General features: G+C 45.6%; 3 protein-coding genes across 6 annotated transcripts; 2 read left to right on the top strand and 1 right to left on the bottom strand.

The window, feature by feature from the left end:
* Window positions 1-3,264: 3,264 nt before the first annotated feature.
* On the bottom strand, window positions 3,265-5,447 carry LOC112886841 (ATP-dependent 6-phosphofructokinase 6-like). Its single transcript, XM_025952852.1, has 4 exons — window positions 5,122-5,447; window positions 4,977-5,023; window positions 3,747-4,869; window positions 3,265-3,634 (listed from the first exon to the last, which is right to left on the bottom strand). Exons 1-4 carry the CDS (start codon window positions 5,335-5,337, stop codon window positions 3,413-3,415), a joined length of 1,608 nt encoding a protein of 535 aa, XP_025808637.1. The 5' UTR covers window positions 5,338-5,447; the 3' UTR covers window positions 3,265-3,412.
* A 7,723-nt stretch (window positions 5,448-13,170) lies between these two features.
* On the top strand, window positions 13,171-16,832 carry LOC112883914 (probable tRNA N6-adenosine threonylcarbamoyltransferase). The gene is made up of 4 exons (XM_025949181.1): window positions 13,171-13,832; window positions 15,044-15,199; window positions 15,277-15,679; window positions 16,364-16,832. Exons 1-3 carry the CDS (start codon window positions 13,245-13,247, stop codon window positions 15,676-15,678), a joined length of 1,146 nt encoding a protein of 381 aa, XP_025804966.1. The 5' UTR covers window positions 13,171-13,244; the 3' UTR covers window position 15,679; window positions 16,364-16,832.
* Window positions 16,833-17,469: 637 nt separating this feature from the next.
* LOC112886852 (NAC domain-containing protein 73-like) lies at window positions 17,470-21,473 on the top strand. 4 transcript variants are annotated; one of them, XM_025952865.1, is made up of 7 exons: window positions 17,470-17,598; window positions 18,492-18,628; window positions 18,758-18,935; window positions 19,473-20,014; window positions 20,481-20,726; window positions 20,883-20,963; window positions 21,199-21,473. In XM_025952865.1, the coding sequence occupies exons 2-7, from the start codon at window positions 18,497-18,499 to the stop codon at window positions 21,292-21,294; spliced, it is 1,275 nt and encodes a 424-aa protein (XP_025808650.1). In that variant the 5' UTR covers window positions 17,470-17,598; window positions 18,492-18,496; the 3' UTR covers window positions 21,295-21,473. The 4 variants fall into 4 exon arrangements, with proteins under 4 accessions (XP_025808650.1, XP_025808651.1, XP_025808648.1 ...); XM_025952866.1 differs by having other exon boundaries at window positions 18,755-18,935; window positions 20,481-20,662; XM_025952863.1 differs by having other exon boundaries at window positions 18,755-18,935.
* The last annotated feature ends 3,389 nt before the right edge of the window (window positions 21,474-24,862 follow it).

Here is a 24,862-nt window from a genome sequence, read left to right as displayed (position 1 = left end):
AATTGTCACATGTGTGAATAATTGCCAAACTATATTTGTTACAATACGTTTTATGGATATAGAGGGTGAACTTAAAAACCCTAGATAAGGAAACAAACGAGAGTATTATTATCAAAGAAACATATGTAGTGAATGCCTCGGACATGAATTTCGTCCCGGATATGTAGCAGTGTGTGTAAACCACTCACTAGGTCATGAGAAGTGCCAACTGTCTTCAAATGGATTCCAAATGCAGGAACAAACATACAATTCATGAATTAACCTATATAATTTTTCTCCATTTGCAGGCAGTTATTCTCTGCTTCTTGCTCGGGCCTCTGTTTAACCTTTCTTGTTTCGACTTTTGTTGTTTGGAAACATAGAGGATGAAGAAATGTAGTGAAACATCCAAGCATATTGATATAGAAATGGTTCTTGTAGTGAGCAGGAGGCAGCAGAAAGAGTTCTCCATTTTTGTGACAACATGATCTTATGGAGCTGAGTTCTGGAGTGATATTTTCTTTTATGAAATACAGTACACACACATATACGCATGCGCACGCACGCACACACATATACAGTAACAATAGGGCTAATATATTCAGTTTACTCTACAAAAATATTTTAATCATCAGAATATCTAAGAGGATCCCGTGGATTTCATAAATCTTTCAATAATCTATCATAGTTATCTATCAATAATCTAAATAAATAAGACTATATCCGAAACTCTGTGGAGTATATCTAGCACCAACAATGGGAATGAAAACATACCATAGATTTTTTTATATGGAACAGAGAATATATCCTATCCCAGTACATAACAATTTTTTAATGAATGCATCAGTCCAGGCACGTATCCAAGTTGTTGGAGCCATGAGATACCTTCAAAATAAATAAAGATATGCATACTAAAATGAGGGCACGATTACCCCCAAAGGGCTGCAGGGCAGCTATATATAGGCCCAGTGGAGTGCTCAAGTCATGCACCACACCTCTGCTGCTAGAGTGGCAGGAGCGTACCTCTGCTGCCTCATCGTCGTCCTCGCAGCCTCATGTCCTTCCTCCCGCTCGTACGAGCTGGAAAGCAAGGACGACATCATGCACCACTGCAGGCACTTCATGGAGAAGCACCTCGGCAACGGGGAGCCTCACCCTCACAGCAAGGGCTGCAAGTTCGTGAGGCAAGCGAACGTCGCGGAGATCTGCCATGAGTTCACGGAGGCCGACAGGGCCAAGATCGAGCTGTGGAAGTGGGTTAAGATCACGAGAAGGTGCGGGAACCCCCTGGCCGTAGGGCACAACTGCGCGGGCTACGTTGTGCAGCCGCCTGCGAATCGATTGATGTAGTAAAGATTCAGTAAAAGAGAGAGAGAGAGAGAGAGAGAGAGAGAGAGAGAGAGAGTAGAAGAAGGGGTTGTGTGATTTGAATGTGTATGGGGTAATGGATGGCTAAAAGGAAATAAAAATGTTGAATCTAGGTTACTTTTGAGGAACGTTTTGCTTCCTCTTGTCTTTTTCAACCTCTTGTGCCCGCTCGCGTTCTCCGATCTAGCACGGCAGGTCCGCAACCACCAGCGGCCAGCGCAGCTTCATCTTTGTGGTGAATAAGATTTGAATGTTCGCTTCCAGACTTCTACAGTACTCCATCCTTGTAGGAAGATTTGGTTTCTCTCCCACGGCTCCACACAAAGATATTTCATTTTTATCTCGCATGGATCATGTTTTAGCGAACGTGCTTATGCACGTTTTACATTAAGAGGAAGAACAACAACGCAGCTATGAGAGAACCCTCCTAGCGCGAAGTTACAAAACCACCAAGTAAGTAGCAAATAGACATCAAGTATAACACGATGGCAAAACATCCGTCCATTAGCCTGGCAGTGGCGGCCAAGTATCCACCCAACAGAGACGATGGCGGCAAAGCTTCCGCCAAGACGATGGTGGCAATAAAGCATCCGCTAGAGAAACAAACAACAGCATCAAAACATCCGCTAGAGACAAATAACATTGCATTGCGTTGATGTATAAATGAAGCGTCAACATGAGTAGATGACCGCAGCGACCTCCCGCGAACAAATCTACCGAACGAGGGACCGTGACGAGCATGGGCCATGTTATAAATCTTGATAGAAAATATATATTGCACCGTTCCAAGCGATCCATAACAAAGACGTTCGATATAAGTGTTTGTGTATTAGTGCCTCACTCGCCCACTGCGGCTCCTATATCTCTGCTTCCCCACTCGCACCCCCAACTCTCCCCTCTTCAATCCACCACAAAGGAAGACGGTTCTGCGTGCCTCTTTTTACGCATGAACTAGCCTATCAACTCGTGCTCCTACACGGGCTAATTAGAATTAATATAAGCTAATAATTATACTTATCTATCTCACATCCTCTTTCATCTATTAAATATTCTAACACATACTCTAAAATACATATTTATAATTATCTAGTTGCAATAGATTATTTTGCATCACACCTCCATGTGTGTTAGATATATATTTAATTAAATTATTTATTTGTGAATTAGTATTCTTATCTCTTCCATTATACATGAATACATGGTGACACATATCATGGGTAGTATTTTTATATAAACAATAATATAAATAATATATTAATAATGATAGATATAGTAATTTAGAATTTTATATTGGTGCACTTTAATAATGATAGATGTGGGTAATTTATTAGAAAAGATAACAGATTTTAGGGTTGTCGGATTGATGTCCGAATATTTCTAATTTTTGTGAGAAAATAGAATTTCTCAATTTTTTTAGAGCGTCCACCTAGGATCCGAGCTTCCACGTGAAGCCACCTAGGATCCTAGATGGCTTCATGTGGAAGTTTAAAAAAAGCTCCAATAAGATAAGATGATCTCTAGCTACTAGCAGACTTTGGTCTTCCATTTGCTCCATATGTTGTGCTACCATGGTTAAGGGCAGTGTTCAGTATTCCGTCATAAAATTGGCAAATTTTGTTACTATCCGTCACCACTGGTAAATCCTCGTACTTGTAATCCTAATGAAACTCATTCAAAATTTTCACATTTCATTCAAATTTGAAAATTCCAGGCGGTTTTCGGACTACCGGTCTTATCGGTTCCTTCTGAAAATTTGACCAGATCCGATGGGCTGAATACTGGTTAAGGATACTTCTATTGCACGGCCACAGTGCCATACATACCGAATGATAACAAGTTACTCTTGTGAATTTTTTTTAAAGTTGCGCCATGAACACCGCATAAATCGTGGAAATCTTGCAACTAGTTGTTCTCCTCTAGTAGGCTCTTGGCAATACCATTATAACATCAACCCAAAGAATGAACAAAAGGAAGTTATGAAGGAAACCTACAATCACAACCACATTGATCTGGACCATTAATTTTACATCAACATGTGAATGAATTGACCCTGCGCCTTGCATTTTCAGGCGGCGCCACTGCAGCGGTGGCCATTGCCGTTGCACATCGACGGGCTCCTGACCAGCGCGTTCTCGCCCTCGACGAGCGACAGGTGCGGCTCCTCCTCCTCCTGCCCCGCCCCCTCCACGTCCTCGTGCGTCAGGAAGCACGGCTGGTTCGTCGAGCACAGCACCCGCGCCCACATCCGGTCCGTGATCACCACCTTGTTCTGCTTCTCGGTGATCCTCTGCAATTTTCATGCCAATCGGCTGTTAGTTCACTGCTCATAGTTTTTGAGGAAAAATTCATGGAGGACGGAACAAATGCTAGCTAATGGTACTTGGATGGGAGGCACTCACGTAGAAGGGGATGTAGGCGTGCCTGCCGTTCACCGGCGCGACGGTGAAGCCGGTGTAGCCCGCCATGGCGCCGTGGAGGGCGCTGTGCGCCAGCAGCGTGCAGTAGACGTTGTCGGAGGCGTTGGACGGCACGGCGCGGATCATGTAGGTCGGGTCGATGTACTTGAGCGTGATGGGGAAGTTGGGCTTCCTCTTGAAGTGCTCCTTGATCTTCTGGGAGAGCCAGAGGCCGACGTCGAGGAGCACCTTGTTGCCGGAGGCGTCGTGGGTGTCGGCCAGGTGCATGCTCCTGGCGATCAGGTCCTGGCCGGCGCCCTCGGCCACGACGATGACCATGTGGCCGTTGTCGCGGAGGCGCCTCTCGACGAACTCGAGGAGGCCGCCCTTGCCCTCGAGGTAGAAGGGCGACTCCGGGATGAGGCAGCAGTCGACGTCGCGGCTGGCGAGCGTGGCGTACATGGCGATGAAGCCGCTGTTCCGGCCCATGAGCTTGACGACGCCGATGCCGTTCTCGGCGCTCTCGGCCTCGACGTGCGCCGCGTTGATGGCGCGCTGCGCCTCCTCCACGGCGGTGTCGAACCCGAACGACTTGTCGATCACAGCGATGTCGTTGTCGATGGTCTTGGGCACGCCGACCACCGCGCACTTGAGCCCGCGGCGCTGCACCTCCTCGTGTATCGACGCCGCGCCCTTCTGCGTGCCGTCGCCGCCGATGATGTACACCTGGTCGATCCCGCGGTCCTGGATGCTGTCCACGATCTTGGCCGTGTCCTGCCCGCCGCGGGAGGTACCCAGCACCGTGCCGCCGCGCTTGTGGATGTCGTTCACGGACCGCGGCGTCAGCTCCACGGTGTTGCGCGCGTAGAAGCCCTTGTAGCCGCCCTCGATGCCCAGCACGCTGGCCACGCCGTACATGTCGTGGAGGCCGCAGACGAGCTCGCGGATGACCGTGTTGAGGCCCGGGCAGAGCCCGCCGCAGGTGACGATCGCCGCCGTCACCTCGCCCGGCTGGAAGTAGACGCGCTGCCGCGGGCCGGCGCGCCGGAAGTGCGTCCCCCGCGCGCTGCTCTTGTGCACCACGATCTTCTTCGCCACCGTGTCGTCCGGGTTCACGAAGTACTGCCTGCGCGATCGGAACAGCAACACGATTGAGCAAACCGATCGAAACTGGAACCGAATTTGGCGCAAGAATCAAAAAACAGAATCGAAGGGGATCAGATTATTACTTACTTGACAACAGAGTAGGCAGGGTGGTCTTGCAGGGGGTTCGGGTAGCTCTGCAGATGAACAGCAGATCAAGAACATTAGCAAAACCAATCTAATGGTTAACAAAGAAATCTTTTTGGTTACTCTTTCTGTGAAGAAGAAGACTCACCTTGAGCTCCGGGAGGTAGTCGGTGAGGTGCGGGACGTCCTCGAGGACGTACCCGCCGCTGCCGCCGGCGAGCTTCTTCTTGGCCGGCTTGGCCTTCCTCGCCGGCGACGACTTCGCCGCGGGGGCAAAGGAAGACTTCAATTCCATAAGCTTGCGCTGCGGCGGCGGCGTGATGGCCACGGGAGCCGGCGCGACGACGACGGTGGCGGTCTCCATCGATCGCAGCACAGTATCAAGGAAACAGGACCGGGACGACTGACCGATCGATTGGAGGAGAGTGACTATCCGAGATCGAATTCGTCGGAATTGCCGGGGGCGAGGACTGAAAGATTCTTGTTCTTGCGAGACTTGGGATTGGTGTGAGAAGGCGAGCAATCGAGAGCCCGATTTATATAGCCGGGAGGGAAGGGGGGCAGTGGTGCGTTTGCGGCGAGCGCGTGCAGGACAAAACGGCGGGAGTCGGTATTTTCGGTATCTGGAGTCGGAGAGCGCGTGGGTTTCGGCCCTCGGATTCTCAGCTCGATTCTTTTTCTCCCGTTGTTTGTTCTTTCTTCTAATCTAAACAATTATTAAAAATAGATGAAAATTGGACGCTTCAAACCACTTTGTGAATTTTTTTTTGAAATTACACGGTACAACTAGACTGAACAATTTACTCATTGATGTCTTATTGGTGACAAGAAAATGTGGCACCAGCAAATCTCCCGGACGTTATTTCCTATATAAGCATTGTAAGATTTTTCGAGCCATTAAGAATTAATCAGAAAATGTATAAATTTTTGGACCCTTCAAAATCCTTTGTGAAGTATGTCGGAAAAATCACATAAATCATTTATTCATCATTGACTTAATGTTAACTAGAAAAATGTGGCATTACCTGAATTGTTATGTGTATATGTAACTTATTTTGGCAAATGCCGAGAGACTAGGCTAGGCAAATATCAAGATTGATGAAGTTATTACAGGTAATTCACTACCGACGGGCATGTTTGAAGCCTCATTGGCATGTTAGAAAGAAGACAACATAGAGATAAAAAAAATTTAACAGGAGGTAAATTTTAATATAGCTAGTTGAAGTGACTATGTAATAATGTACTAATTCATATTCGCATCCTTCATAAATATATGGTGTTCCTGAAAATGTGATAAAATGTCTTTAGTGTTAATCATTAATTTAAAATTTTATTTCAATTGTCTATCTGAACATATATAATATTATAATGTAGTTACATTTGGCGTGAAAAATTATAGTCACATCGAGTAAATGTGTATTTCTCTTTATCATATCTTTCACATAAAAACAAGCATTGAATTTGTATACGAAATATTACATATAATCTTCGTTATTAAATATATGATATTTTAGTTCAAACATGAACTAATCATATCGTACTCGACGCTACATGCTCAAAAACGGAGGTAGTATACATTTACACATAGGAAAGTGTTTCCTATAGGAAATTCTGCTAAACTCCAGAAGAATTCATCTTTGTTTTGACCCGGACAGCGATTAATCACGTGGACAAATTAAACCCAACGAGGAAGCACGGCGGGCGGCGGACCCGCAATGGTAAGGCGTGGCAAGGGTGACCCATGGGGCCCCATTGGTCAATCACGCAGCCATCAAGCTTGAAGTCAAATTAATTAAATGGAGGCTGCAAGCGAAGGGAGCCGCCGCCGCCGCCGAAGAAACAGGCCTGCCCGCCTTGGCCTTGCTGCCCGGTCCTCCCATGACGCCAATAGTCCAATGAATTCCGGTGTCAACTTGGACCTGATTTAATTTGGGGAGAGAAAAATTGAGTAGACATTAGTGAATTTCGTTATTCAAGTGGGTTCTTATGATTCATATTCAACTTGGGTATACAAATTTAAGAGCGGCTAAGACTGAATTTTATTTTATTCAGGAGGGTTAGAGCATCTCTAAAAACCTTTCTTAAATCTACTCTCTAAATGATTTAGAGAGTCATTTGAGTAAAAATTATTTTCTATATCTTTATATTCTCCAACAGCTTTTCTATATCTGGTACACAATATAGAGAGCAATTTTCGCTCTCCATCCTTGGCTAGCGAGAAATCCGGAATAGAGAAAATCTATATTTAGATATCCAATTAAAGAAACTATTTGAGGGTAATTTTTTTTACCAAAATCTCTATTCCTAAAGATATAAAAAGTCTCTTGGAGATGCTCAGGGCACTGGAACATTCGCGCGCCCTATCATTTGAACAATCAAATATAAGTATTAGACAGCTGAATTTACGCAAATCAATAAAAGAAATCAATGAAAGGCAACAACCGCTTGTTCTACCTATTTCGGATGAAAGATATATGTCATAGAAAAAATCTATCACAAAATCATAGTATATGCTAACAAAAAACATCATCAGTACTTGTTCTATCCATTAGGAATCTTGTTCGTCATCTTAACCATCAAACACCTGATGAATAAACTATCTATCATCAACCGTTGCCAAATAGATGGTGGGTATATACCTAGACATCAAGTACAAGGTGGTTGAGTCCCTTGAGGTTTATGACGCCGGCGTGCTGGGAGCAGCACGGTCTTCCGACCATCGACCATGTGGCTGATGTTGCCGTTGGCCACCTCCACCGCCACCCAGCACGGTTTTGATGGTGCCCTCAAGTGGCGACGGGTGGCACGGCGACCTCTTCCGCAGTGTGGCGCCCTTCGTCAGCCACGGCGGATCTGAGCAGCGGTAGAAATTTGAGTGATAGGAAAGAGTAGAGAGAGAGAGCAGTTGGGTGAGAGAGGAACGGAGGAGAAGGCGAGGGGTAGGACGAGACAAGGTGGTGTCTACCACGTGCCTTCTGACCAGCCGCTGCAGCCCTGCTTTTTTCCAGGGACTTCTATTCTCAGCGCGCGAGATCGGCTGCTATGCTGCTGCATGCACAAATCATATACTACAGGAACAACTAGTGCTACGAAACATGATATTGTTTGAAAACAAATAAAATGTTCAACAGAAAAAATGTTTTGAATGTACTTAGTTGGTCTGAAAATAAGAAAATGTTCCAGAATAAGATATAATATTTTAGAAAAAATTATTTTGGAATAAAAAAAATATTATTTAAATATAGGTAAGTGTGGTCTAGTTTTGAAGATCTCAACTTAAGAAACGCAACAGTGCAATTGAAATTTAATTTGGATATTTGGTTTGGGAAAAGAACATCTTTTTATTTGGATGGGCATTGCACGGTAATCGAGGCGGGGTCAGCAGCAAATTGCGATACGTTCCTCGCACTCTCTTTGCGATACCCCTTCGCGCTCTCTTCCCTCACTCGCTGATCGACACGCGTTGATTTTTCAGACGTGAAGCGCCGGGAGGAGGCTAAACAGGGGTGTCTTTTAATCATTCCGATTCCGATTCCGATGTTTGTTTCATGTCTTCACTTTGAATCGTGGCATCAAAAGCCAAAGCTAGAAACCACCAGCCTGATTCCTTTCACGGAGTCCAAAGATGATACCCCTAGCATTAAAATGATTTTTGTCAAAGAAAACTTTAACAAGTTGAATAATTTGGCCTTGATGTGTTTCTTTGAATTTTGAGAGATTATATATGCTCTAAAGTTTGTCATTAGAGGTATCATACACTTCCTCTACATCAAAATCAATTCAGGGTCTAGGATGCGATATAATATATTGTGCTGACACTATTGCACTACTTTTAATCTTATGCGGGTTCTAGAGAATGAATACCTTGGGTAGACGATGAATACAGGAGAACCCAGAGAGCCCAGGAGAAGACAGAGCATGTGCCCTTTGACTCGAATAAGGATCTTCTTCTCTTGATACCTTGGAGACGCTGTGGTTTTCTTCAAACAAAGCCAGCGAAGAAGAAAACAAGAGAACGCCAAGTTTGCTGGAGGTGCCTATACCGTACATAGTTCTACTAGGAATGAGAATATGCAGATGCTTTGTTTATGTTTTGGAAGTGCTCCATGCATTATAAACATTTGTCCCCTTCAAATAGACAATTTAAGAAGAAACAGAAGCGTACTCCAAATTTGTCTCCAAGATCCGTCGATCCTTTGATTATATCCATGCAAAACTAGGTGTAACTAATTACTCCAAGACCATTTGTTTGATTGTGGCTATAAGCTATCAAACTCCAAAGGAAGGTTATCAAATGGGGAAAGGTAAATTGACACCAATCTATGCCCACAAATTACATGCTTGGGATAAATAAATTTCTTTTGATGAAACAACAAGGCGAGGCGGCACCACCTGAACCATTTCATTGATAAATTTTTATTCGCATGTCGGAATATTTGAATTAAATACATGAAGTATTAGCATCCAAAAGCGAATCCGCACTAATACACAACCCAATGCCTATTTTTGACATCTAAGTATAATCTAGTAGTATTTTGTACAAACATCTTCTTGATGACCAATAGTTTGTTTCGGAGGAAATGCTTTAACATAATGAAATAATAATAAGAAGGCGTAGACACCAAGACGCACATAATCTGAAAAGGTCTCTTCACGTCCACTGTTTCTTAGTGCCTCCTCTACACGACCAGGAACAATCATTTTGGTCGGCTGTTACATGTTCTCTATTTTCTAATACTGTTACAGACGTGGATATATATATATAATTCTAAAGAGAAAGGCTCATTTATTGAATTCTTTTTCATTCATGACTCGAGGCAAATTAAGATTTGATCAGAGTTTACCACCAACATGATTTCTATACAACCAAAAGAACCATACATACTCCTGTATTGTCATAGCATGCACATGATGTTGCTATCATTAGGTTGGTCAACAAAAAAAAAATCCCTTCATCTTGTATAATATTTCTTGTTGTTACTTAACCGGCCATTTAACCTGTGCTTCTTCTACTAACAAAACTGCAGTGCCTTGCACTCACCAAACAAAACTTTTCTTCGGAATTTTAAATGCCCTACACTATTTACTCCACTGAATATGTCCTCATGCCATCAACTTGTTGGACTGTTTATGTTAGTTAATATACTATTTTGAAAGCAATTGTTGTAGGAGCATTTTCTTTCGTGACATAGCATTTTGATTGGTTCCCTTGTTTTTATACGCTTGCGGCGACACGCCACCGTTGCAAATGAGAACACAAAGTTCTTGTAAGATTCTTCGGCTAGGGGACGGAGTATATTAGAGACCGAGGCTACAAGTTTCTTGTTTATGCATGTATTCCTATGGAGGAGTTCAGCTAAAACAAACACAGTTGCTTGGATTATGCTAGTGGTCTAACTAATTAAATGACTGGTAGGCTTTTGCCTATTAGAAAATTAGGGATAGCCGAGGACAAGCAAAGCTTGCCTCTTTGTGGTTCTAGGTTAATGGTTGCTCATTGGAAGGCACGTAAACGTCAACGATGTTTCCCATCTTAGAATTGATTGAACCCACTGAGGCAATATTAAACGAATTATATTAACAGCAGAAATTCAACTCACTGAGCCATATTAAACTAGTTATTGAACCCACTGCAAAGTAAATTATTGAGTGACTCATGCTAAATATTATATGTATATTCACGGCAGAAATTCAAAATAAATTTTTTATATGCACCTCAAGTACAAAATGAAACGAAGCTGACACCTACAATTGTTAAAAAGGGGCAGCGCTCATTTGAAAGTGACTGCAGGAATTTTGGCAATACCTTAAGCAGGAGAAAGAGAGTAGAAATGGAGAAACCAGAAGCCTTTCCTCCGCTGCCAAGTGTCTTCTTTCGTTCTAGTTCCGCCGTCTCGACCCATGAGAGCTTTCTTCGTTGGAAAATTCTCATGTTTCTCATGTTCCTTAGAAACATATATGTGTCACTGTGCATGCCACTCAAAGCTCCGTGGATCGGAGGCCATTTTGAGCTAATTCGGCCGTGTCCCCCAGCAGGCCCAGCACTATGCAGTTGGACGAACTGTAGAATGCCACATATTCTCCGTGGCTAGGGCAGCTAGCGATGCACTAAATGTTACAATAAGAAAACAAAGAAAGAAGAAAAACGTGATGGTTTGGTGGCCGATCTGGAAACTGTGATGCTGAACAATTAACATGACATTTTCATGCTTTAGTAGGAGGCGTCACCTTCACGTTCCTTGCACATGTCCTTGTCTCCCTGGTTGAAGAATGTCCCTTTACATACTTTAGATTGTCAATACACAGCTAAATAATTTGTAAAAATTGCAGCACGCATATCAAAATAGGAACCTTTTACCATTTCCAGGGCAAACTGTTCTCTCTCTCTCTCTCTCTCTCTCTCTCTCTCTCTAATAACAAATTTGAGGGTAAGTATTCAATCCCCCACATGCAAGAAAGTGTAGAAAAAAGAATGCGGTTGAGGTCAGAGGAACCACGCGTCATTTTACTCTGTTCTTTTTTCAGGACCCGTCTCGCAGCACAACACTGATCCATCCGTGCGCCCGTATCTTTTTGCTGGAGATCGAACCAAATGTCAAGGCGCACCAACCCGCCGCCCCGCTCTGCATCTCCAGATGCACGGCGATAAGCGTAGGCACGTATCAGAAATTCTCGTGATACTTTGACCCAAACGAAAGCGACCCGTAGACGGGGAGAATTCTAAACCCATGGGACTCTGCCCTCTGCTGCCGCTGCAGAGAAACGCCGGCGCCTCCCACCAACCGGAACCAGCAGCTTCTTTCCTGACCCCGGGACCAAACAAGCAAAGCGACCAGCCGTCCAGCGAAGACCAGCTTAGCATTCAGGCAACTGCCGTCCGCAAGCCGCCGCCGCCGGCCTTCCGTGCTGCTTCCTTCCTTCATTCCTCCTCCCTGTCGCCGGTCAGAGTTCAGAAACGACGCAACGCGGGCAAGAAACACGTACGAGCATGGCATCTGCTTCTGTTGTCACCGTTGGTCTAGATGTTCAGTACCCGTGGGCGGGGGGCGCTGCAGGGTCAGGGAATCCAGTAGAACCTATTCCGGATGCTGCAAACTTGCCATTGACCTTTTTTTCTTTTCTGTAAAGATTACTCCAGGGGAAATGAAATCGCACACGCCCAGTGATATTATACATGGGAGTACCCTGTGATCGTCGTCAGCTGCAAAGCCGGTAACAGCTTTCGGAGTCTGAATTTCTGATGGACATGCACCTGGTATGCAAACATGAGAATTGAAACAGCGCATACAGTAGTTTTTGGCACTCTATGTCCACCACAACCGGATGAATCTCGATACAAATCTCATTTGAATCGCGTACTGCTATGCACCCACCTTGGCAGTCATAAATGATTCCTGTTCTTTTTTTTTTGAAGAGACATGATTCCTGTTCTGAAGCCATCATAGTAGGGTAGGCTAGAGCGATTGACAACCAAATATTGAGTGTTTTCTGCAATCCGCGGGCACACGGTCAGATAAAACTGTCGGTGCTCAAGATTCAAGTCAATAAAGATGGGAAGCAGACCAAGGTCAAGTCACGCAACTTTCCAGCCTCATAGGACCTTCCATCACATTCTTTCTACTTTGAATGGACAAAAAAAAAATACTAACAGAAGAGGTGGTGATACTTTGCATATTTCTGTCAAACTGTAAATAGTAGTCTTAGAATGAAACATGTGATCACATAGACAGTGTTAAGAATATGTGACCAAACAAGGTACCAAAATAAGTTCTGAGATCGATTATGTGTTCTGCAAACTACGCATCAACAAACCACCCTCTCACCAGATTGTTATAATGACGCTGGTCAGCTGGTGGGCGGTGGCTATTCAGCGGGCAGACAAGAAAAAATTTCACATTTCCCACTGACCTGACCTTCATCTTTGCCGACAAAGAGGAGGGGCGCGGCGGCAGGCGGCTAGGGTTTTGGCGCTCTGAGAAACGTTTCCTTCTCCATTTTCCCTCCAAATGAGCGAGCAGTCCCCCCGTCGGGAGCAGCAGGGAGGAAAGCCGAAGGTGGAAGAAGGCTAAGAAGCAAGCAAAGGCACACACGCACGACTGGGCCTATTTTGAGCTCATGGGCCCTTAGATTGAGCAAGTTCAATAGGCCCAAATGGGCCCGATTTCCGCTACACTTCCGCATTTCGCATTCGACTCGACCCGGCTCCTCTCCTCTCCACTCGTCGTCTTGCACAAACCCCAAAACCCTACCGCCGCCGCCGCCGCCGCCGCAATGTCCTCGTCGCCGTCTCCGGCGAGCCGCCGCCCCCCGGGCCCGCTGGCGCTGGGGCTGGAGTCCTCGGCCAACAAGATCGGCATCGGCGTGGTCTCCCTCTCGGGCGAGATCCTCTCCAACCCGCGCCACACCTACGTGACCCCGCCGGGCCACGGCTTCCTTCCCCGGGAGACCGCGCAGCACCACCTGGTGCACCTCCTCCCGCTCCTCCGCGCCGCGCTCGACGATGCCGGCGTCGCCCCCGCCGACCTCGCCTGCGTCTGCTACACTAAAGGCCCCGGCATGGGCGGCCCGCTCCAGGTTGCCGCCGCGGCCGCCCGCGCGCTCTCCCTACTCTGGAGGAAGCCGCTCGTGGCAGTCAACCACTGCGTCGCGCACATCGAGATGGGCCGCGCGGTCACGGGGGCCGTGGACCCCGTCGTGCTCTACGTCTCCGGGGGAAACACGCAGGTCATCGCCTACAGCGAGGGGAGGTACAGGATCTTCGGGGAGACTATCGATATCGCAGTTGGGAACTGCCTCGACCGCTTTGCCAGGGTCCTTGAGCTCTCCAATGACCCTAGCCCCGGGTATAACATCGAGCAGGTAAACTGTTCGATCGAATTCTGACTTGATCATCCAATAGCTTCGGCATGATGTTATTTCAGTTCTAGCACATGTAGGCAGCCAAACACTATCTCAGTGCTGTTGTGACATCTCATACAATCAGCCAAACAGAACTTAGCTTTTCATAAACAGCTAAATCACATTTGTTGTATGATCTAGTTTAGGTTGGGTGCATTCATGTGTTGTTTGGTTGCTTAAGCACTTCAATCTGTACGGGATCATAATTAGCTTCATCCTGAGATTATGCAAGTTCCTTTTTTTCTCAATCATTTAGGATAAATTGAGATTGGTTTGGCTGACTGTTTGAAGTTTGGCTGCATATGTTGACATGGTGTTTGGTTGGCTGTGTGGGCTAATTTATGTGAGTGGGAGGGAGCACATGTTACTGCATCACTGAATGTAACCATGCTGGATATCACTGCGTCAGTAATAGCCTTGAGGCGGGGCTGTGTGTTTCCATGTAGATGCAGGGATAGTAGGCCTATAAGCGCAGGAACCATTTGCTCCAGCTTAGCATATACTCCCATGAAGCTTGAACTTATAGGATAATCCCATGAAGCGCCCACTGGTTTGGCCTATTTTCAGGTTCTGCTTCCGCTTATACACTAGTTGAAGGTGGAGATAGGCTAAACATGAATTTTGGCCAAACTATGTACCGCCCCTTCATCAAAGAATGAAATGCTGCTAACTCAATATTCTTCCAGCACAGTTCAATTCTTCCTTGACCCTAGAGGATGGTTACTGTATACTTAGCTTCCCTTCAGATAACTTCTAAACCTAAAATCATGGTTTCTATGGTTCTTTATTAGTATTTGTAACATAAAATGACTCATCTTACTCAAGTTTGAAGCATATTCCTTTTCGTCATAAAAGTTTCATCTTGCCTACAGCTGCTGGTACCCAATTGCCCTATCTAGAACTGTGTTGCCTGCCTACTCGCCTTCTTGGATTGCGGCCTTGCTGGACTAGTTCCCAACCTAGGACTTCCTATGTGGCCAGCCTACTCAGATCACCACTTCAATATTGTATTACCTGTCCCTACTCCCTAATAGCTTTTCTCTTTCTTTTTTGGTTTTGAAGACATTTGTTTTTCTTTCAACAGATTTATGTCTTTGTGGTTTCTACAATGCACATTCTTTTCTCTTCCTTGTTCTGTTTATTAATGTACCATATTTGTTTTCCTTGTTCAGCTTGCAAAGAAGGGAGAAAAATTCATTGATCTCCCATATGCTGTAAAGGGTATGGATGTGTCATTTAGTGGCATATTGAGCTTTATTGAAGCTACAGCGATTGAAAAGCTTAAAAATAATGAGTGCACTCCTGCGGACCTATGCTACTCACTGCAGGTACCTCTTAAACTCATTTTTCCTTGTGGATAATAATCAGTCATGCACGACGCTGATGAAAGTCATAAACTTCCCAGGAAACTGTCTTTGCCATGCTTGTTGAGATTACTGAACGTGCCATGGCACACTGTGATTCAAAGGACGTTCTTATTGTTGGTGGTGTTGGTTGCAATGAACGTTTACAAGATATGATGAGGATTATGTGCTCAGAAAGAGGTGGTAGGCTGTTCGCAACTGATGACCGCTATTGTATAGACAATGGGGCAATGATTGCATACACTGGTTTACTGGCGTATGCACATGGTGTGACCACTCCCCTGGAGGAGTCGACATTTACACAAAGATTCCGAACGGATGAGGTTCAAGCGATTTGGAGGGAGAAGGAGATGCCTGTGTTGAGTAATATCCATGCAGATGCAATGGCTAAAGTATCCAAGGATGAAGCCTCTATGCCAACTCCAATTATTGTAGATTCCTGAGGTAAAATTGCTTTTACAATTATTTTATGTTAAAACTATTTCCTTATGATAGCTGATGCGATCTAAACTGTTGGAGACAGTCCCTCATGTGCCACTGAATACTTGACAGTTCCACATGAGGATGACATGCTGGGTGTGATCCACCTCCATCATATCGAGTACATGTGACTGAGGCCCCGTTTAGATCGCTTCCAAATGTTATAATTTTTACACTCTCTCTCCATCACATCAATTTTGGGACACATGCATGAAGCAGTAAATGTATGTAAAAAAAATAACTAATTGCACAGTTTAATTGTACATCACGAGATGAATCTTTTAAGCCTAGTTAGTCCATGATTAGATAAAATTTGTCAAATACAAACGAAAACGCTACAGTAGCAAAAAGTTCCAAATGTTATACAAATTTGCAATCTAAACGTGGCCTGAGACTTCCCATGACATATAGAGTACATCAATTATATACTGTTTTAGTTTTAGTGGCATGCAGAGGCATTGTACCAAGTGCAGAGACTATGATGTTAATTGGGGCATTATTTCTCTTTTTGAACAACTCCATGTAACAAAAAGAAATAGTACATTATTGGGTTATAAATCTTGAATACTATGCATTTCCTCACGTATTGTGCTTTTGAGCTGTCAGAATCTAACAAACTTAATGGTTGTTGTTTCTTTTCTGTCACAGGTAGTAAATGCGTAAGCAGGACAGTGTATGAGCATGCATGCATGAGATGCCTTTGCTTGCTGGTTTGGAGAAAGGCTCGAGGCTCATGGCCGGCGGCTTGTACTACCGTGCTGCAGTATGAGACTGTCAGACTGTCAGTTGCAAAGCATTTATGCAAGATACTGATCTGCAACCTGGTAAAATGAATGTGTTGTACTCCTATGTCACATTCACACGTGCCAATAGTTGACAGTGATCAAACTCACCAAACATTCTGGTTTGTCATGATCAGCCAAGCTAGGGTAATTCTTAAGTTATTACTCACTCGAGTGATGGTGTATTGGTGCTGTTTCGATTTGTTTCCACGGAATGTGTACAGATTGCGTTACATAGAAGCTAGTTGTCCAGAACGCGTCTATTGATATCTTTCTGTTGGGCAGTGACCTTTATACCTTATCTTTCTGTTAGGCAGTGACCTTTTTACCTCCCAGTACGCTCTGCAGCTCATGGTATGCTGGATGCGCCTCTTGATGCCCAACTGATTGTTGATGGCAAGTGGGTCCCCGTTATGGTATGCGTGGTCACCACGCCCCCCGGATTCTGCTTTTATGCTGGATCATGCGACCTGGTGATGGATTTTCTTTTTTTTTTTATGCTGTGAAGTCTGACAAATGGCTTGTAAGTCTTCATGTTTTGACCGACGCGGTCGTGTGATCGTGTCCGTGCCTAATGCTTGCTTCCATTTCACGGCAAAGTAAATTCTCGTGACTTGGCTTCTTGAAACTATTTCAAATGCGATTTTTGCGAGATTTTCGAGGTTGGCGCGGCCGTTGCATGGCGCGGTCTAAACGCGCGGGGAGGAGGCGGCAGCACCACGTTTGCTCACGTGCGTTGCGGGCTCTGCCGCGGCCTGCCTTCCCGAGGAAGCTTTTGGTCCAGTGGGGCATGCGGGGTGGACCCCACGCCCCGGCCTTGCTCGTGTCCCTGCAGATGGGGCCCACCGGACGCGTCGTTCGGCAGCAATGATCTCATGCTCCGCCGGCGCCGGGTCTCCAGCCTCTGCGTTGGCTTGGGTGGCAAGGAAGCGGCGGCACAAGACCCCCCACGAGATTCTTCCCGTTTATACCTTTCTCTTTCTTCTTCCATCTTCTGGCGCTCCCTGCCTGGTGGGTTCCAGTACTGCTGCCTCCGGCCGGCAGCCGCGGCGGCGATCTGAGAGCTGCATCGCGAGAACGAGGAAACCACCGCCGCGCCATGTGAGCTCTTTCTCCACCTCCATATTTCCCCCTGTCTCTCCGTGGACCATCTCTCTCGTCCAGTCAGTGCGCCTCAACTTTTCCTCGATATGATCAGCAGGCCTATATGTGCTGGCCGGGATTGTTATGGTTGATTTGGGGCTTGATCTGGTTCCTAATCCATAGCTAGACGCCTAGACCACCTTAGTGAGGCACTGACGAGCAGTTTTCAATTTATTTAACTCCCTGTTTCCCCTTTCTTTTCTCTAGGGGGACACACCCATATACTGTCACTGATAGAAGAACTCGTGCTCCATGGTTTGTTCATCTAACTGGAATTAATCTGTGTGTTCAAAATTGAAATCAGATAGCTAGAAGTTGTTCATATATGCAGACATCAAAAGTCAAATTAAAGGTGGTGAGAGGTGTGTCGGCAGCACTGCGGCTAGCAGTCAATTTCGGACACCATTTTAGTTTATCAGATCGTTCAACATGTGCTGAATTAAAGGCTTTATTTGCAGTGCTGGTTTTGCGTGTGTGTGGAATTACTGTCCGATTAGCTTGAATTTGATAACAGAAAAGGTAGGAAATATATCGATCAGAGGATGATCACGTGGCGCAACCTTTAATTTCCCCCGGCCCCTTCTCCTGTGACATGTGGTTTTTAGTATGAGCCTATTATCACAATTATAAGGTGAATGTTCTTTTCCGTCTCTTGTATTAAAACTTGAAGATATCAATCAGCAATTTTACTTGCACGTACTTAATTAGATCTTGTTATTTGATCTTCTCCACATCCCTCCTTTCTTTGTTATTTCTGGGCTCCCGTTTGTTTTGGACTGTGCTTATATTAGCTACTAACACCAACCGAGTAACTGACACATGATCCGTGCTGCATGCTTGAACACATGAAGCCAACATGAACAGGGGGCACTCAGGTTCCATGATCAGCAGCTGCGGCACCTCCGAGCTCACCGACGAGAAGAAGGACAGCCAGACCTCGGCTTCCCAGCACTGCCCAAGCTGTGGACACAGCCTCGACTGCAATCCGGTATATATGCTACTTAATGCACGTGAAGCTTTAATTAGCATTCTTAACTCGATACAGCAACAGTTTGATTCTCTCTTTTGAATTCTCATTCATATGGCTATTTGCTAATTGTCTTGTGACTGCAAGAAGGACATGATTGGTCTTCCCGCTGGTGTCAAGTTTGATCCGTCAGATCAGGAGCTGATAGAGCACCTTGCGTCCTTGGTGGAGGAAGGAGGCTCCAGAGCTCACCCTCTCATAAATGACTTTATACCCACCATACAAGGAGATGATGGCATTTGCTACACTCATCCTGAGAATCTCCCAGGTGAGAGATCACACGCACCCTTAAACCTACAGCCGTATATTCACACAGCACTACACCATAATGTATGTTTTTATCAACGACAACCAGTTTTGGAGTATGATCTGTGAAAAAATTCATCTGGTTTTGTTGTTATTGGGTGCTGTTGATATTACTCTCTGGATCTGGAATGTGCCATTTGATATCTTAATGTGCTTCATCTACCATGCTTTAATATTTCAAGTTTGCTTTTTTCTCTTTTTCCGCATTTGATTGAGTGTGTTCAGACTTCAAAGGCATTCCTGGTTTATCGAAAGCTCTTGTCACACACTTTTATCCGCCCGCCCTCCCTCATAATGGGATCGGAAGGAGCTTCCAAAGTTTTCAAATGTCCAGCTAGGGCTCTAAACTTTTATATTTTCTTTCTTCCACAGAGAGCTTAGTTCTCTAGACTTGTTACGTTGTTATGCAGTCGTTAAATATTTGACTCGTAAGCTGTATGTATCGTGACTGTTAGAACTCTTGTGCTTATGTACCTTGCTATTTGATCATGATCACTAGGTGTGACAAGAAATGGCCTCAGCAAGCACTTCTTCCACAGGCCATCCAAAGCCTACACCACTGGCACAAGGAAGAGGAGAAGGATCCAGTCAGAGCGTGGATCGCATGGCAGTGAAGATGTTGGCGAGGCACGGTGGCACAAGACTGGCAAGACGCGTCCGGTGATCGTGGGAGGGCGGCAGAAGGGGAGCAAGAAGATCCTGGTGCTGTACAGTAACTACGGAAAACAAGGGAAACCGAAGAAGACCAACTGGGTGATGCACCAGTACCACCTCGGCGACCAGGAGGAGAAGGACGGAGAACTGGTCGTGTCCAAGGTCTTCTACCAGACGCAGCTGCGTTCTACCACGGCAACGGTGGAACATCACACGATGGATGGTGAAAAGGTGGCAGAGGCCTCGAAGGCAATGCAGAATGTGCTCTCTAGCTTTGCGGCTGATGCCACAGCGGTGACTGTCGCCATGGTGCCACACCGGCAGCAGAAACGGCAGCGGCAGGCTGATGGCCATTGCAGCTTTGCTCCTGCCAAGATGTCTCATGAGGTAACTATGCTACCTTCACTCAGGAATTAGGAGTTCGGCCAGTAGGTTCCTAGCATTGAAGAAAAGTAGCAAAAATAGTATTGCTTAGCCCTAGGTGTAATCAGTATGCATTAGACACTCATGTTTGCTAATATTAATGCAAGACTAGTCCATTCTCATGCACAGCTATGGATCCATTTCTTTCACCACCCCTCTATGTTTGTTTAGTAAAAGTGAAATTTTGCTATGTTGTTAATAATTCAACTATTGCATAGAGAATAGACCAGTTAGTTTGGTGTATGACCAACTTGTCTGGAGCTAATTGCCTAATACGTAACACAATAAAGCAAATTAAACACTGCACCAACTATATTCTTCTCCAATTCAACAACTATCTAATGTGTCGTACGTGTACCCTAATTCATTTCAGTAATGAAGAGTTTCTAGGAAGCATAGAATCTTTACCATTTGTGGATTGATTTTGCAGGTTGGTGTAGTAGGCGGTCAGGTAGCAGGTGATCAAGGAGAAAAGCGTGACAGCCACCACGTACCATCACAGCATAATGTCTTATCAGATCTGCATGCAAAACCAGTACCCACCATGTCTTTCCATGTCGGTACTCCATTGAACACAGTTTCAACAGCAATATCACCTGAAGCGCAAGACAGGTCAGTCGTCCTGGACAGTAGGTTCTATTATCCAGCAATCCTTCGCCGAAATGAAAAGAACCAGGTGCTTTTCAGTCTATTTTGGACCCATTTGTTGAAAAATGAAAATAGTATAGCAATTATAGCTAACAGGTTCTGATCAGCATTATATTGGATATTGACTCCTGGACTCTATTCTTCTTGTGACGTGACTTCCATTCCAACTTGAACAATGAAACAGGAGCAGCAGCAGAAGGTTGGCCGCAGATCTGCTGAAATGGAAGGATTGATAATTGCCTGCCAATCAGCAAGCACAGAAGCAGTAAGCTTTTTATACTATTTGTAATGCAAAATATCAGTTGTTCTGCTATACTGAGTTGGAAGCTACTGTTCATGCATATATAATACCAAAATCTGCAAAACACCTTTTTCATACTCATGTATCATATACGTTGGTTACTGGTTACCATTCAAGTAACATTTTTTCGTGCTTTGAGATCAGTATTTCACTATAGCACTTTAGATGACCTGTTTCTGTTGTACTGTGTCATGTACAGGGAGCATCACCTGAGTCCAAGGAGGTCCAACGGCCTTATCACCAACACTGGCCTCCTGATCACAGCCAAGATCAACATCAATTACAATGTAGCTAGTAGCACCAAATGAAGCTGATAATTAGTATTAGACCAGCCGTAGCAGCATCAAATCAAAGCTTCCACCTATTTCCTGGTTTTTCTTAGAGCTAGAATTTTTTAAGGCTGCAAGTATTGTTATAGATATTTCCAATTCTACTGGTATAAGTTGTATAAATATATTCCATTGTTTGCGACAACTTTTTGTTGTTTATAAGCCCGTATGAAAGAAACTAAATTCGATGAGTTATTGCAATGCAAGTGAAAGAAAAGGAAGTTTAACTTTGCTAATTTTAACTCAATCATGAGCAGTACATAGTTCAGTAATATTCCATTAGATGCAGTTAAATTTCCACTCGAAATTGGGGACTCATATTTGTTGACGTTGACCATGCAAACGAGCAGAAAGCATATATTACAGGGATGGAGCTGGACCCGGGTTGGAACGATGTACTGATAAGGAGCTAGTTGGGCTGATTTGGAGCTATGCACATCATGAAGCTACATGATGTTTTATGGGCCAGACCAGGCCTGCAGCACCCCCAGCCGGGCTCCCTTTTGTAAACGAGGGCAAAAAAACCCCTCAGCCCTACAGAAGAAGCACCCCCTCGGCACTTGGCAGAACCCGGAAGTTCTTTGTCCTCGCTCATTCATTGGCGCAGTACATGTAACAGACTATCCAAAGTGGTAGCTCTTCTGCGTATTTGAAAAAAAAACTCATTTTTAAAGTGGCAGTTGAGGGAATATAGGGGCGCTGGTTTGACAAGAGAGACGGCGATCAGTTCTCTCTCTCATTTGGGAGGGTACAGGGCTTCATTACTTTATTAATAGGGCAGTACGATGCACTGTGCATATCTTCAAGCACAACATCATCATATCATCGATGCAATACAGAGCCAATTTTATTAGCATGCTATACTGATCAGTATGTGTTATTTTTATCATGCAAGGCCCACGATCCCAATTGCATCTCACGTCGAAGAAAATGGATCAAAACATCAGATAAAATATTGGAGGTACCTCAGCTCAAACACACATACCAGATGGGTTTATACAAATAAGCCAGAGCTTAGCTCAATAGGTTAGTAAAATTGTGCACCCCAACAATTTAGGTTCACACAATGTAACACTCCGAGAAAAGAGAAAATTTGTAATCTTACGGGCCGTTTGAGGGCCATACAATGAATGAACCCTGACCCTTCAAAAAAACAATTTAGGTTCATTCGAGTCCACCTCATGGATAGTTCAACTCGAATTTGGATATCTATTTGCTTCTTAATGAAAAATTGTACCCCTCAAAGTCACGGACAACAATATTTTGTCTGTCCAGCCTCGCGGCATCCCACTTTTTTTGATATTAGACCGTATAATTCAGACACTTGCAACGCAAGCATATTGGCTTATAAAAGAATCTAACCACTGCAAAACTCTGTTTTTATCTTGATTAAGGTGGTCTGAGAGGCTGCTGATGGCCTAAATAACTATTTAACACCTTTCCATATCAGGAAGATCCTTTCTTAGAAAATAACTAGTACTCCACTGGCTACAATACAAGATAAACGTTTACATCTGATTTCTTGTAAATTTATAAGTTCTCAAAGCTGCAATGGTGCAGCGATACTTATAAAAAAGAACTCTATCCATGTATAGTACTACTTCAATTCCTCCGTTTTAAATTGCAGTTCGTTTTAACAAATCAAGATATATAAATTTTGCTATGTATATAAATATAATGTATATGTAGATGTTAATATGAAGTTGGAGCTGTGGAGACTTGCGCCTGGAGGAGATCACGGTGCGCGCGTCGCGACCGTCATTAATGTGTTGGCGCAGGTCCTCCGGAAGAGGTCGTCGACTGGCCTGTCGCGGACGACCCCCTTGCGGTGGCTGTTGCCTCCCGCCAGGGGTCTGGCTCGCGCGTGCGTTGTCGTTGCTGATCTGATTTTGAGGACGACCACCGGTCGTTCGACTGCGGGCTTGGCTCCGGCTCTCGTCCACGCGCTCCTCCCGGATGATGGACGCCGGATTATGCTGATCCAACTGGATCCAAGCCCTCTGCGCAAAGAGGAGTGCTTGACGTACCTCCGGGTCGTGGCTGCGCTCGAGGATGGCCGTGACCCTGACAATGTTGGCCACCGGGGTCCTGAAGCCCCGCTCGCTTACGGCAGCAAACTCGGGGTCAAGCTCGCGATGCATAGATCGCCTTCGCTCGTTAGCTCTCCTCCGCCGGATTGTTCGGGCCCTGTTCCTGGCCCTCCGCGCCTCACGATCGGCGTCGTTCTCGTTACCGGCGTTGGCCGTGATCTCATCGTCGATATCACATCAAAGTTGTCGATGAGGAGATTCCCACCGTCCTCGCCTTCTTCGGCCATCAGCACCTGGCGGGAGGAAAGCTCATGAGAACTTTCGTCGACTAGTTCCGTCGACTCCTCCGCCACGGTGGCCAACGGCCTGCCCTCCTGGAAAGGCAATGGCTCGAGGTGAGCCACAAGCCGGCTCTCTGCCTCGAGAAGATTGGAGAGCTTCATGCCCTTCCAATGCACGATGTGTCCCTTTGGCGAGGAGGCCATCACCAAATCACCGGGGCCGAAACAACCCGAAGCCTCCCGACACGCGGTGGCTTCAGGGTTTCCGTCCCGGAGCAACAGATCCAGATCCTTCTCTGACATGTAGAGGGATCCAAGCGCATTGGCCTCCTGAAGATCAGTGGCCGATTTGCGCAAGCCGGGTTGAGTCCGACCCAGCGAATCCCTGAATTGGAACGAGTCCAAACCAGGGGAAATTGTCGCGACACCAGAAGAAGTCGAGCTTGGAACAAATTCCATCTCGACCTGCGCCGCGGAAGCGTGGAGCGGCAAGTTGTCGAGCTCGTCGACAAACTTGTCGAGGTCGCTGCGAGGATCCGCAGCGACGGTTTTCGGCATCATGTCGACGAGGAATCGCCGAAAGTTGCCCGCACCGTCTGCGACGCAAACCCACGAGCCAAAAACAAACGTCGTTCCCTCAGAGGGAACTGACCTGATGAATTTGAAAAATGCCATCGAGCTCGCCGGCGAATCTTCGACGCGCTCCCCTACCTGGCGCGCCAGCTGTCGGTGTTTAACCGGCTGCCCACCGAGGGATATACCCAAGGTGGTAAGTTTTGGGTGAGGGAACGCCGAGATCAGGAACTCGAAGGTGCAAAGAACACAAGTCTTTAGACAGGTTCGGGCCGCGCGGAGCGTAACACCCTACGTCCTGTATGGTGGTTTGTATTCTCTTTGGTGTAGAATGACCTAATGATCTTCTGTTTTGAGGGGGATCCCTGACCTCCCTTATATACCCGAGAGGTCAGAGTTACAAAGATGCTAACCAACCTCTGTCAAGGGATCGTACCAGAACATATCTCGAGTAGATCCTCTCCGTGTTGGTTAACTCTATCTCCTATTTAAACGGGATAAACAAGAGATAAACAAAATGAATAAGAGATAAGACGGGCTTAATCCCTTAAACTTCGTGACATGCCCAGCCCGGTGGCCCCGGGTCTGACAAGCAGGGGTTAATATGAAGTTGGAGCTGTGGAGACACACGTTAGAGTCGAGGGGGTTCA

The sequence above is a fragment of the Panicum hallii genome, chromosome 3 (assembly GCF_002211085.1).
Source record: "Panicum hallii strain FIL2 chromosome 3, PHallii_v3.1, whole genome shotgun sequence".
In the NCBI taxonomy this organism is placed as follows: Eukaryota; Viridiplantae; Streptophyta; class Magnoliopsida; order Poales; family Poaceae; genus Panicum; species Panicum hallii.
The sequence above is the reverse complement of the archived record's forward strand: the minus strand, read 5'-3'. Positions and strand labels throughout refer to the sequence as shown.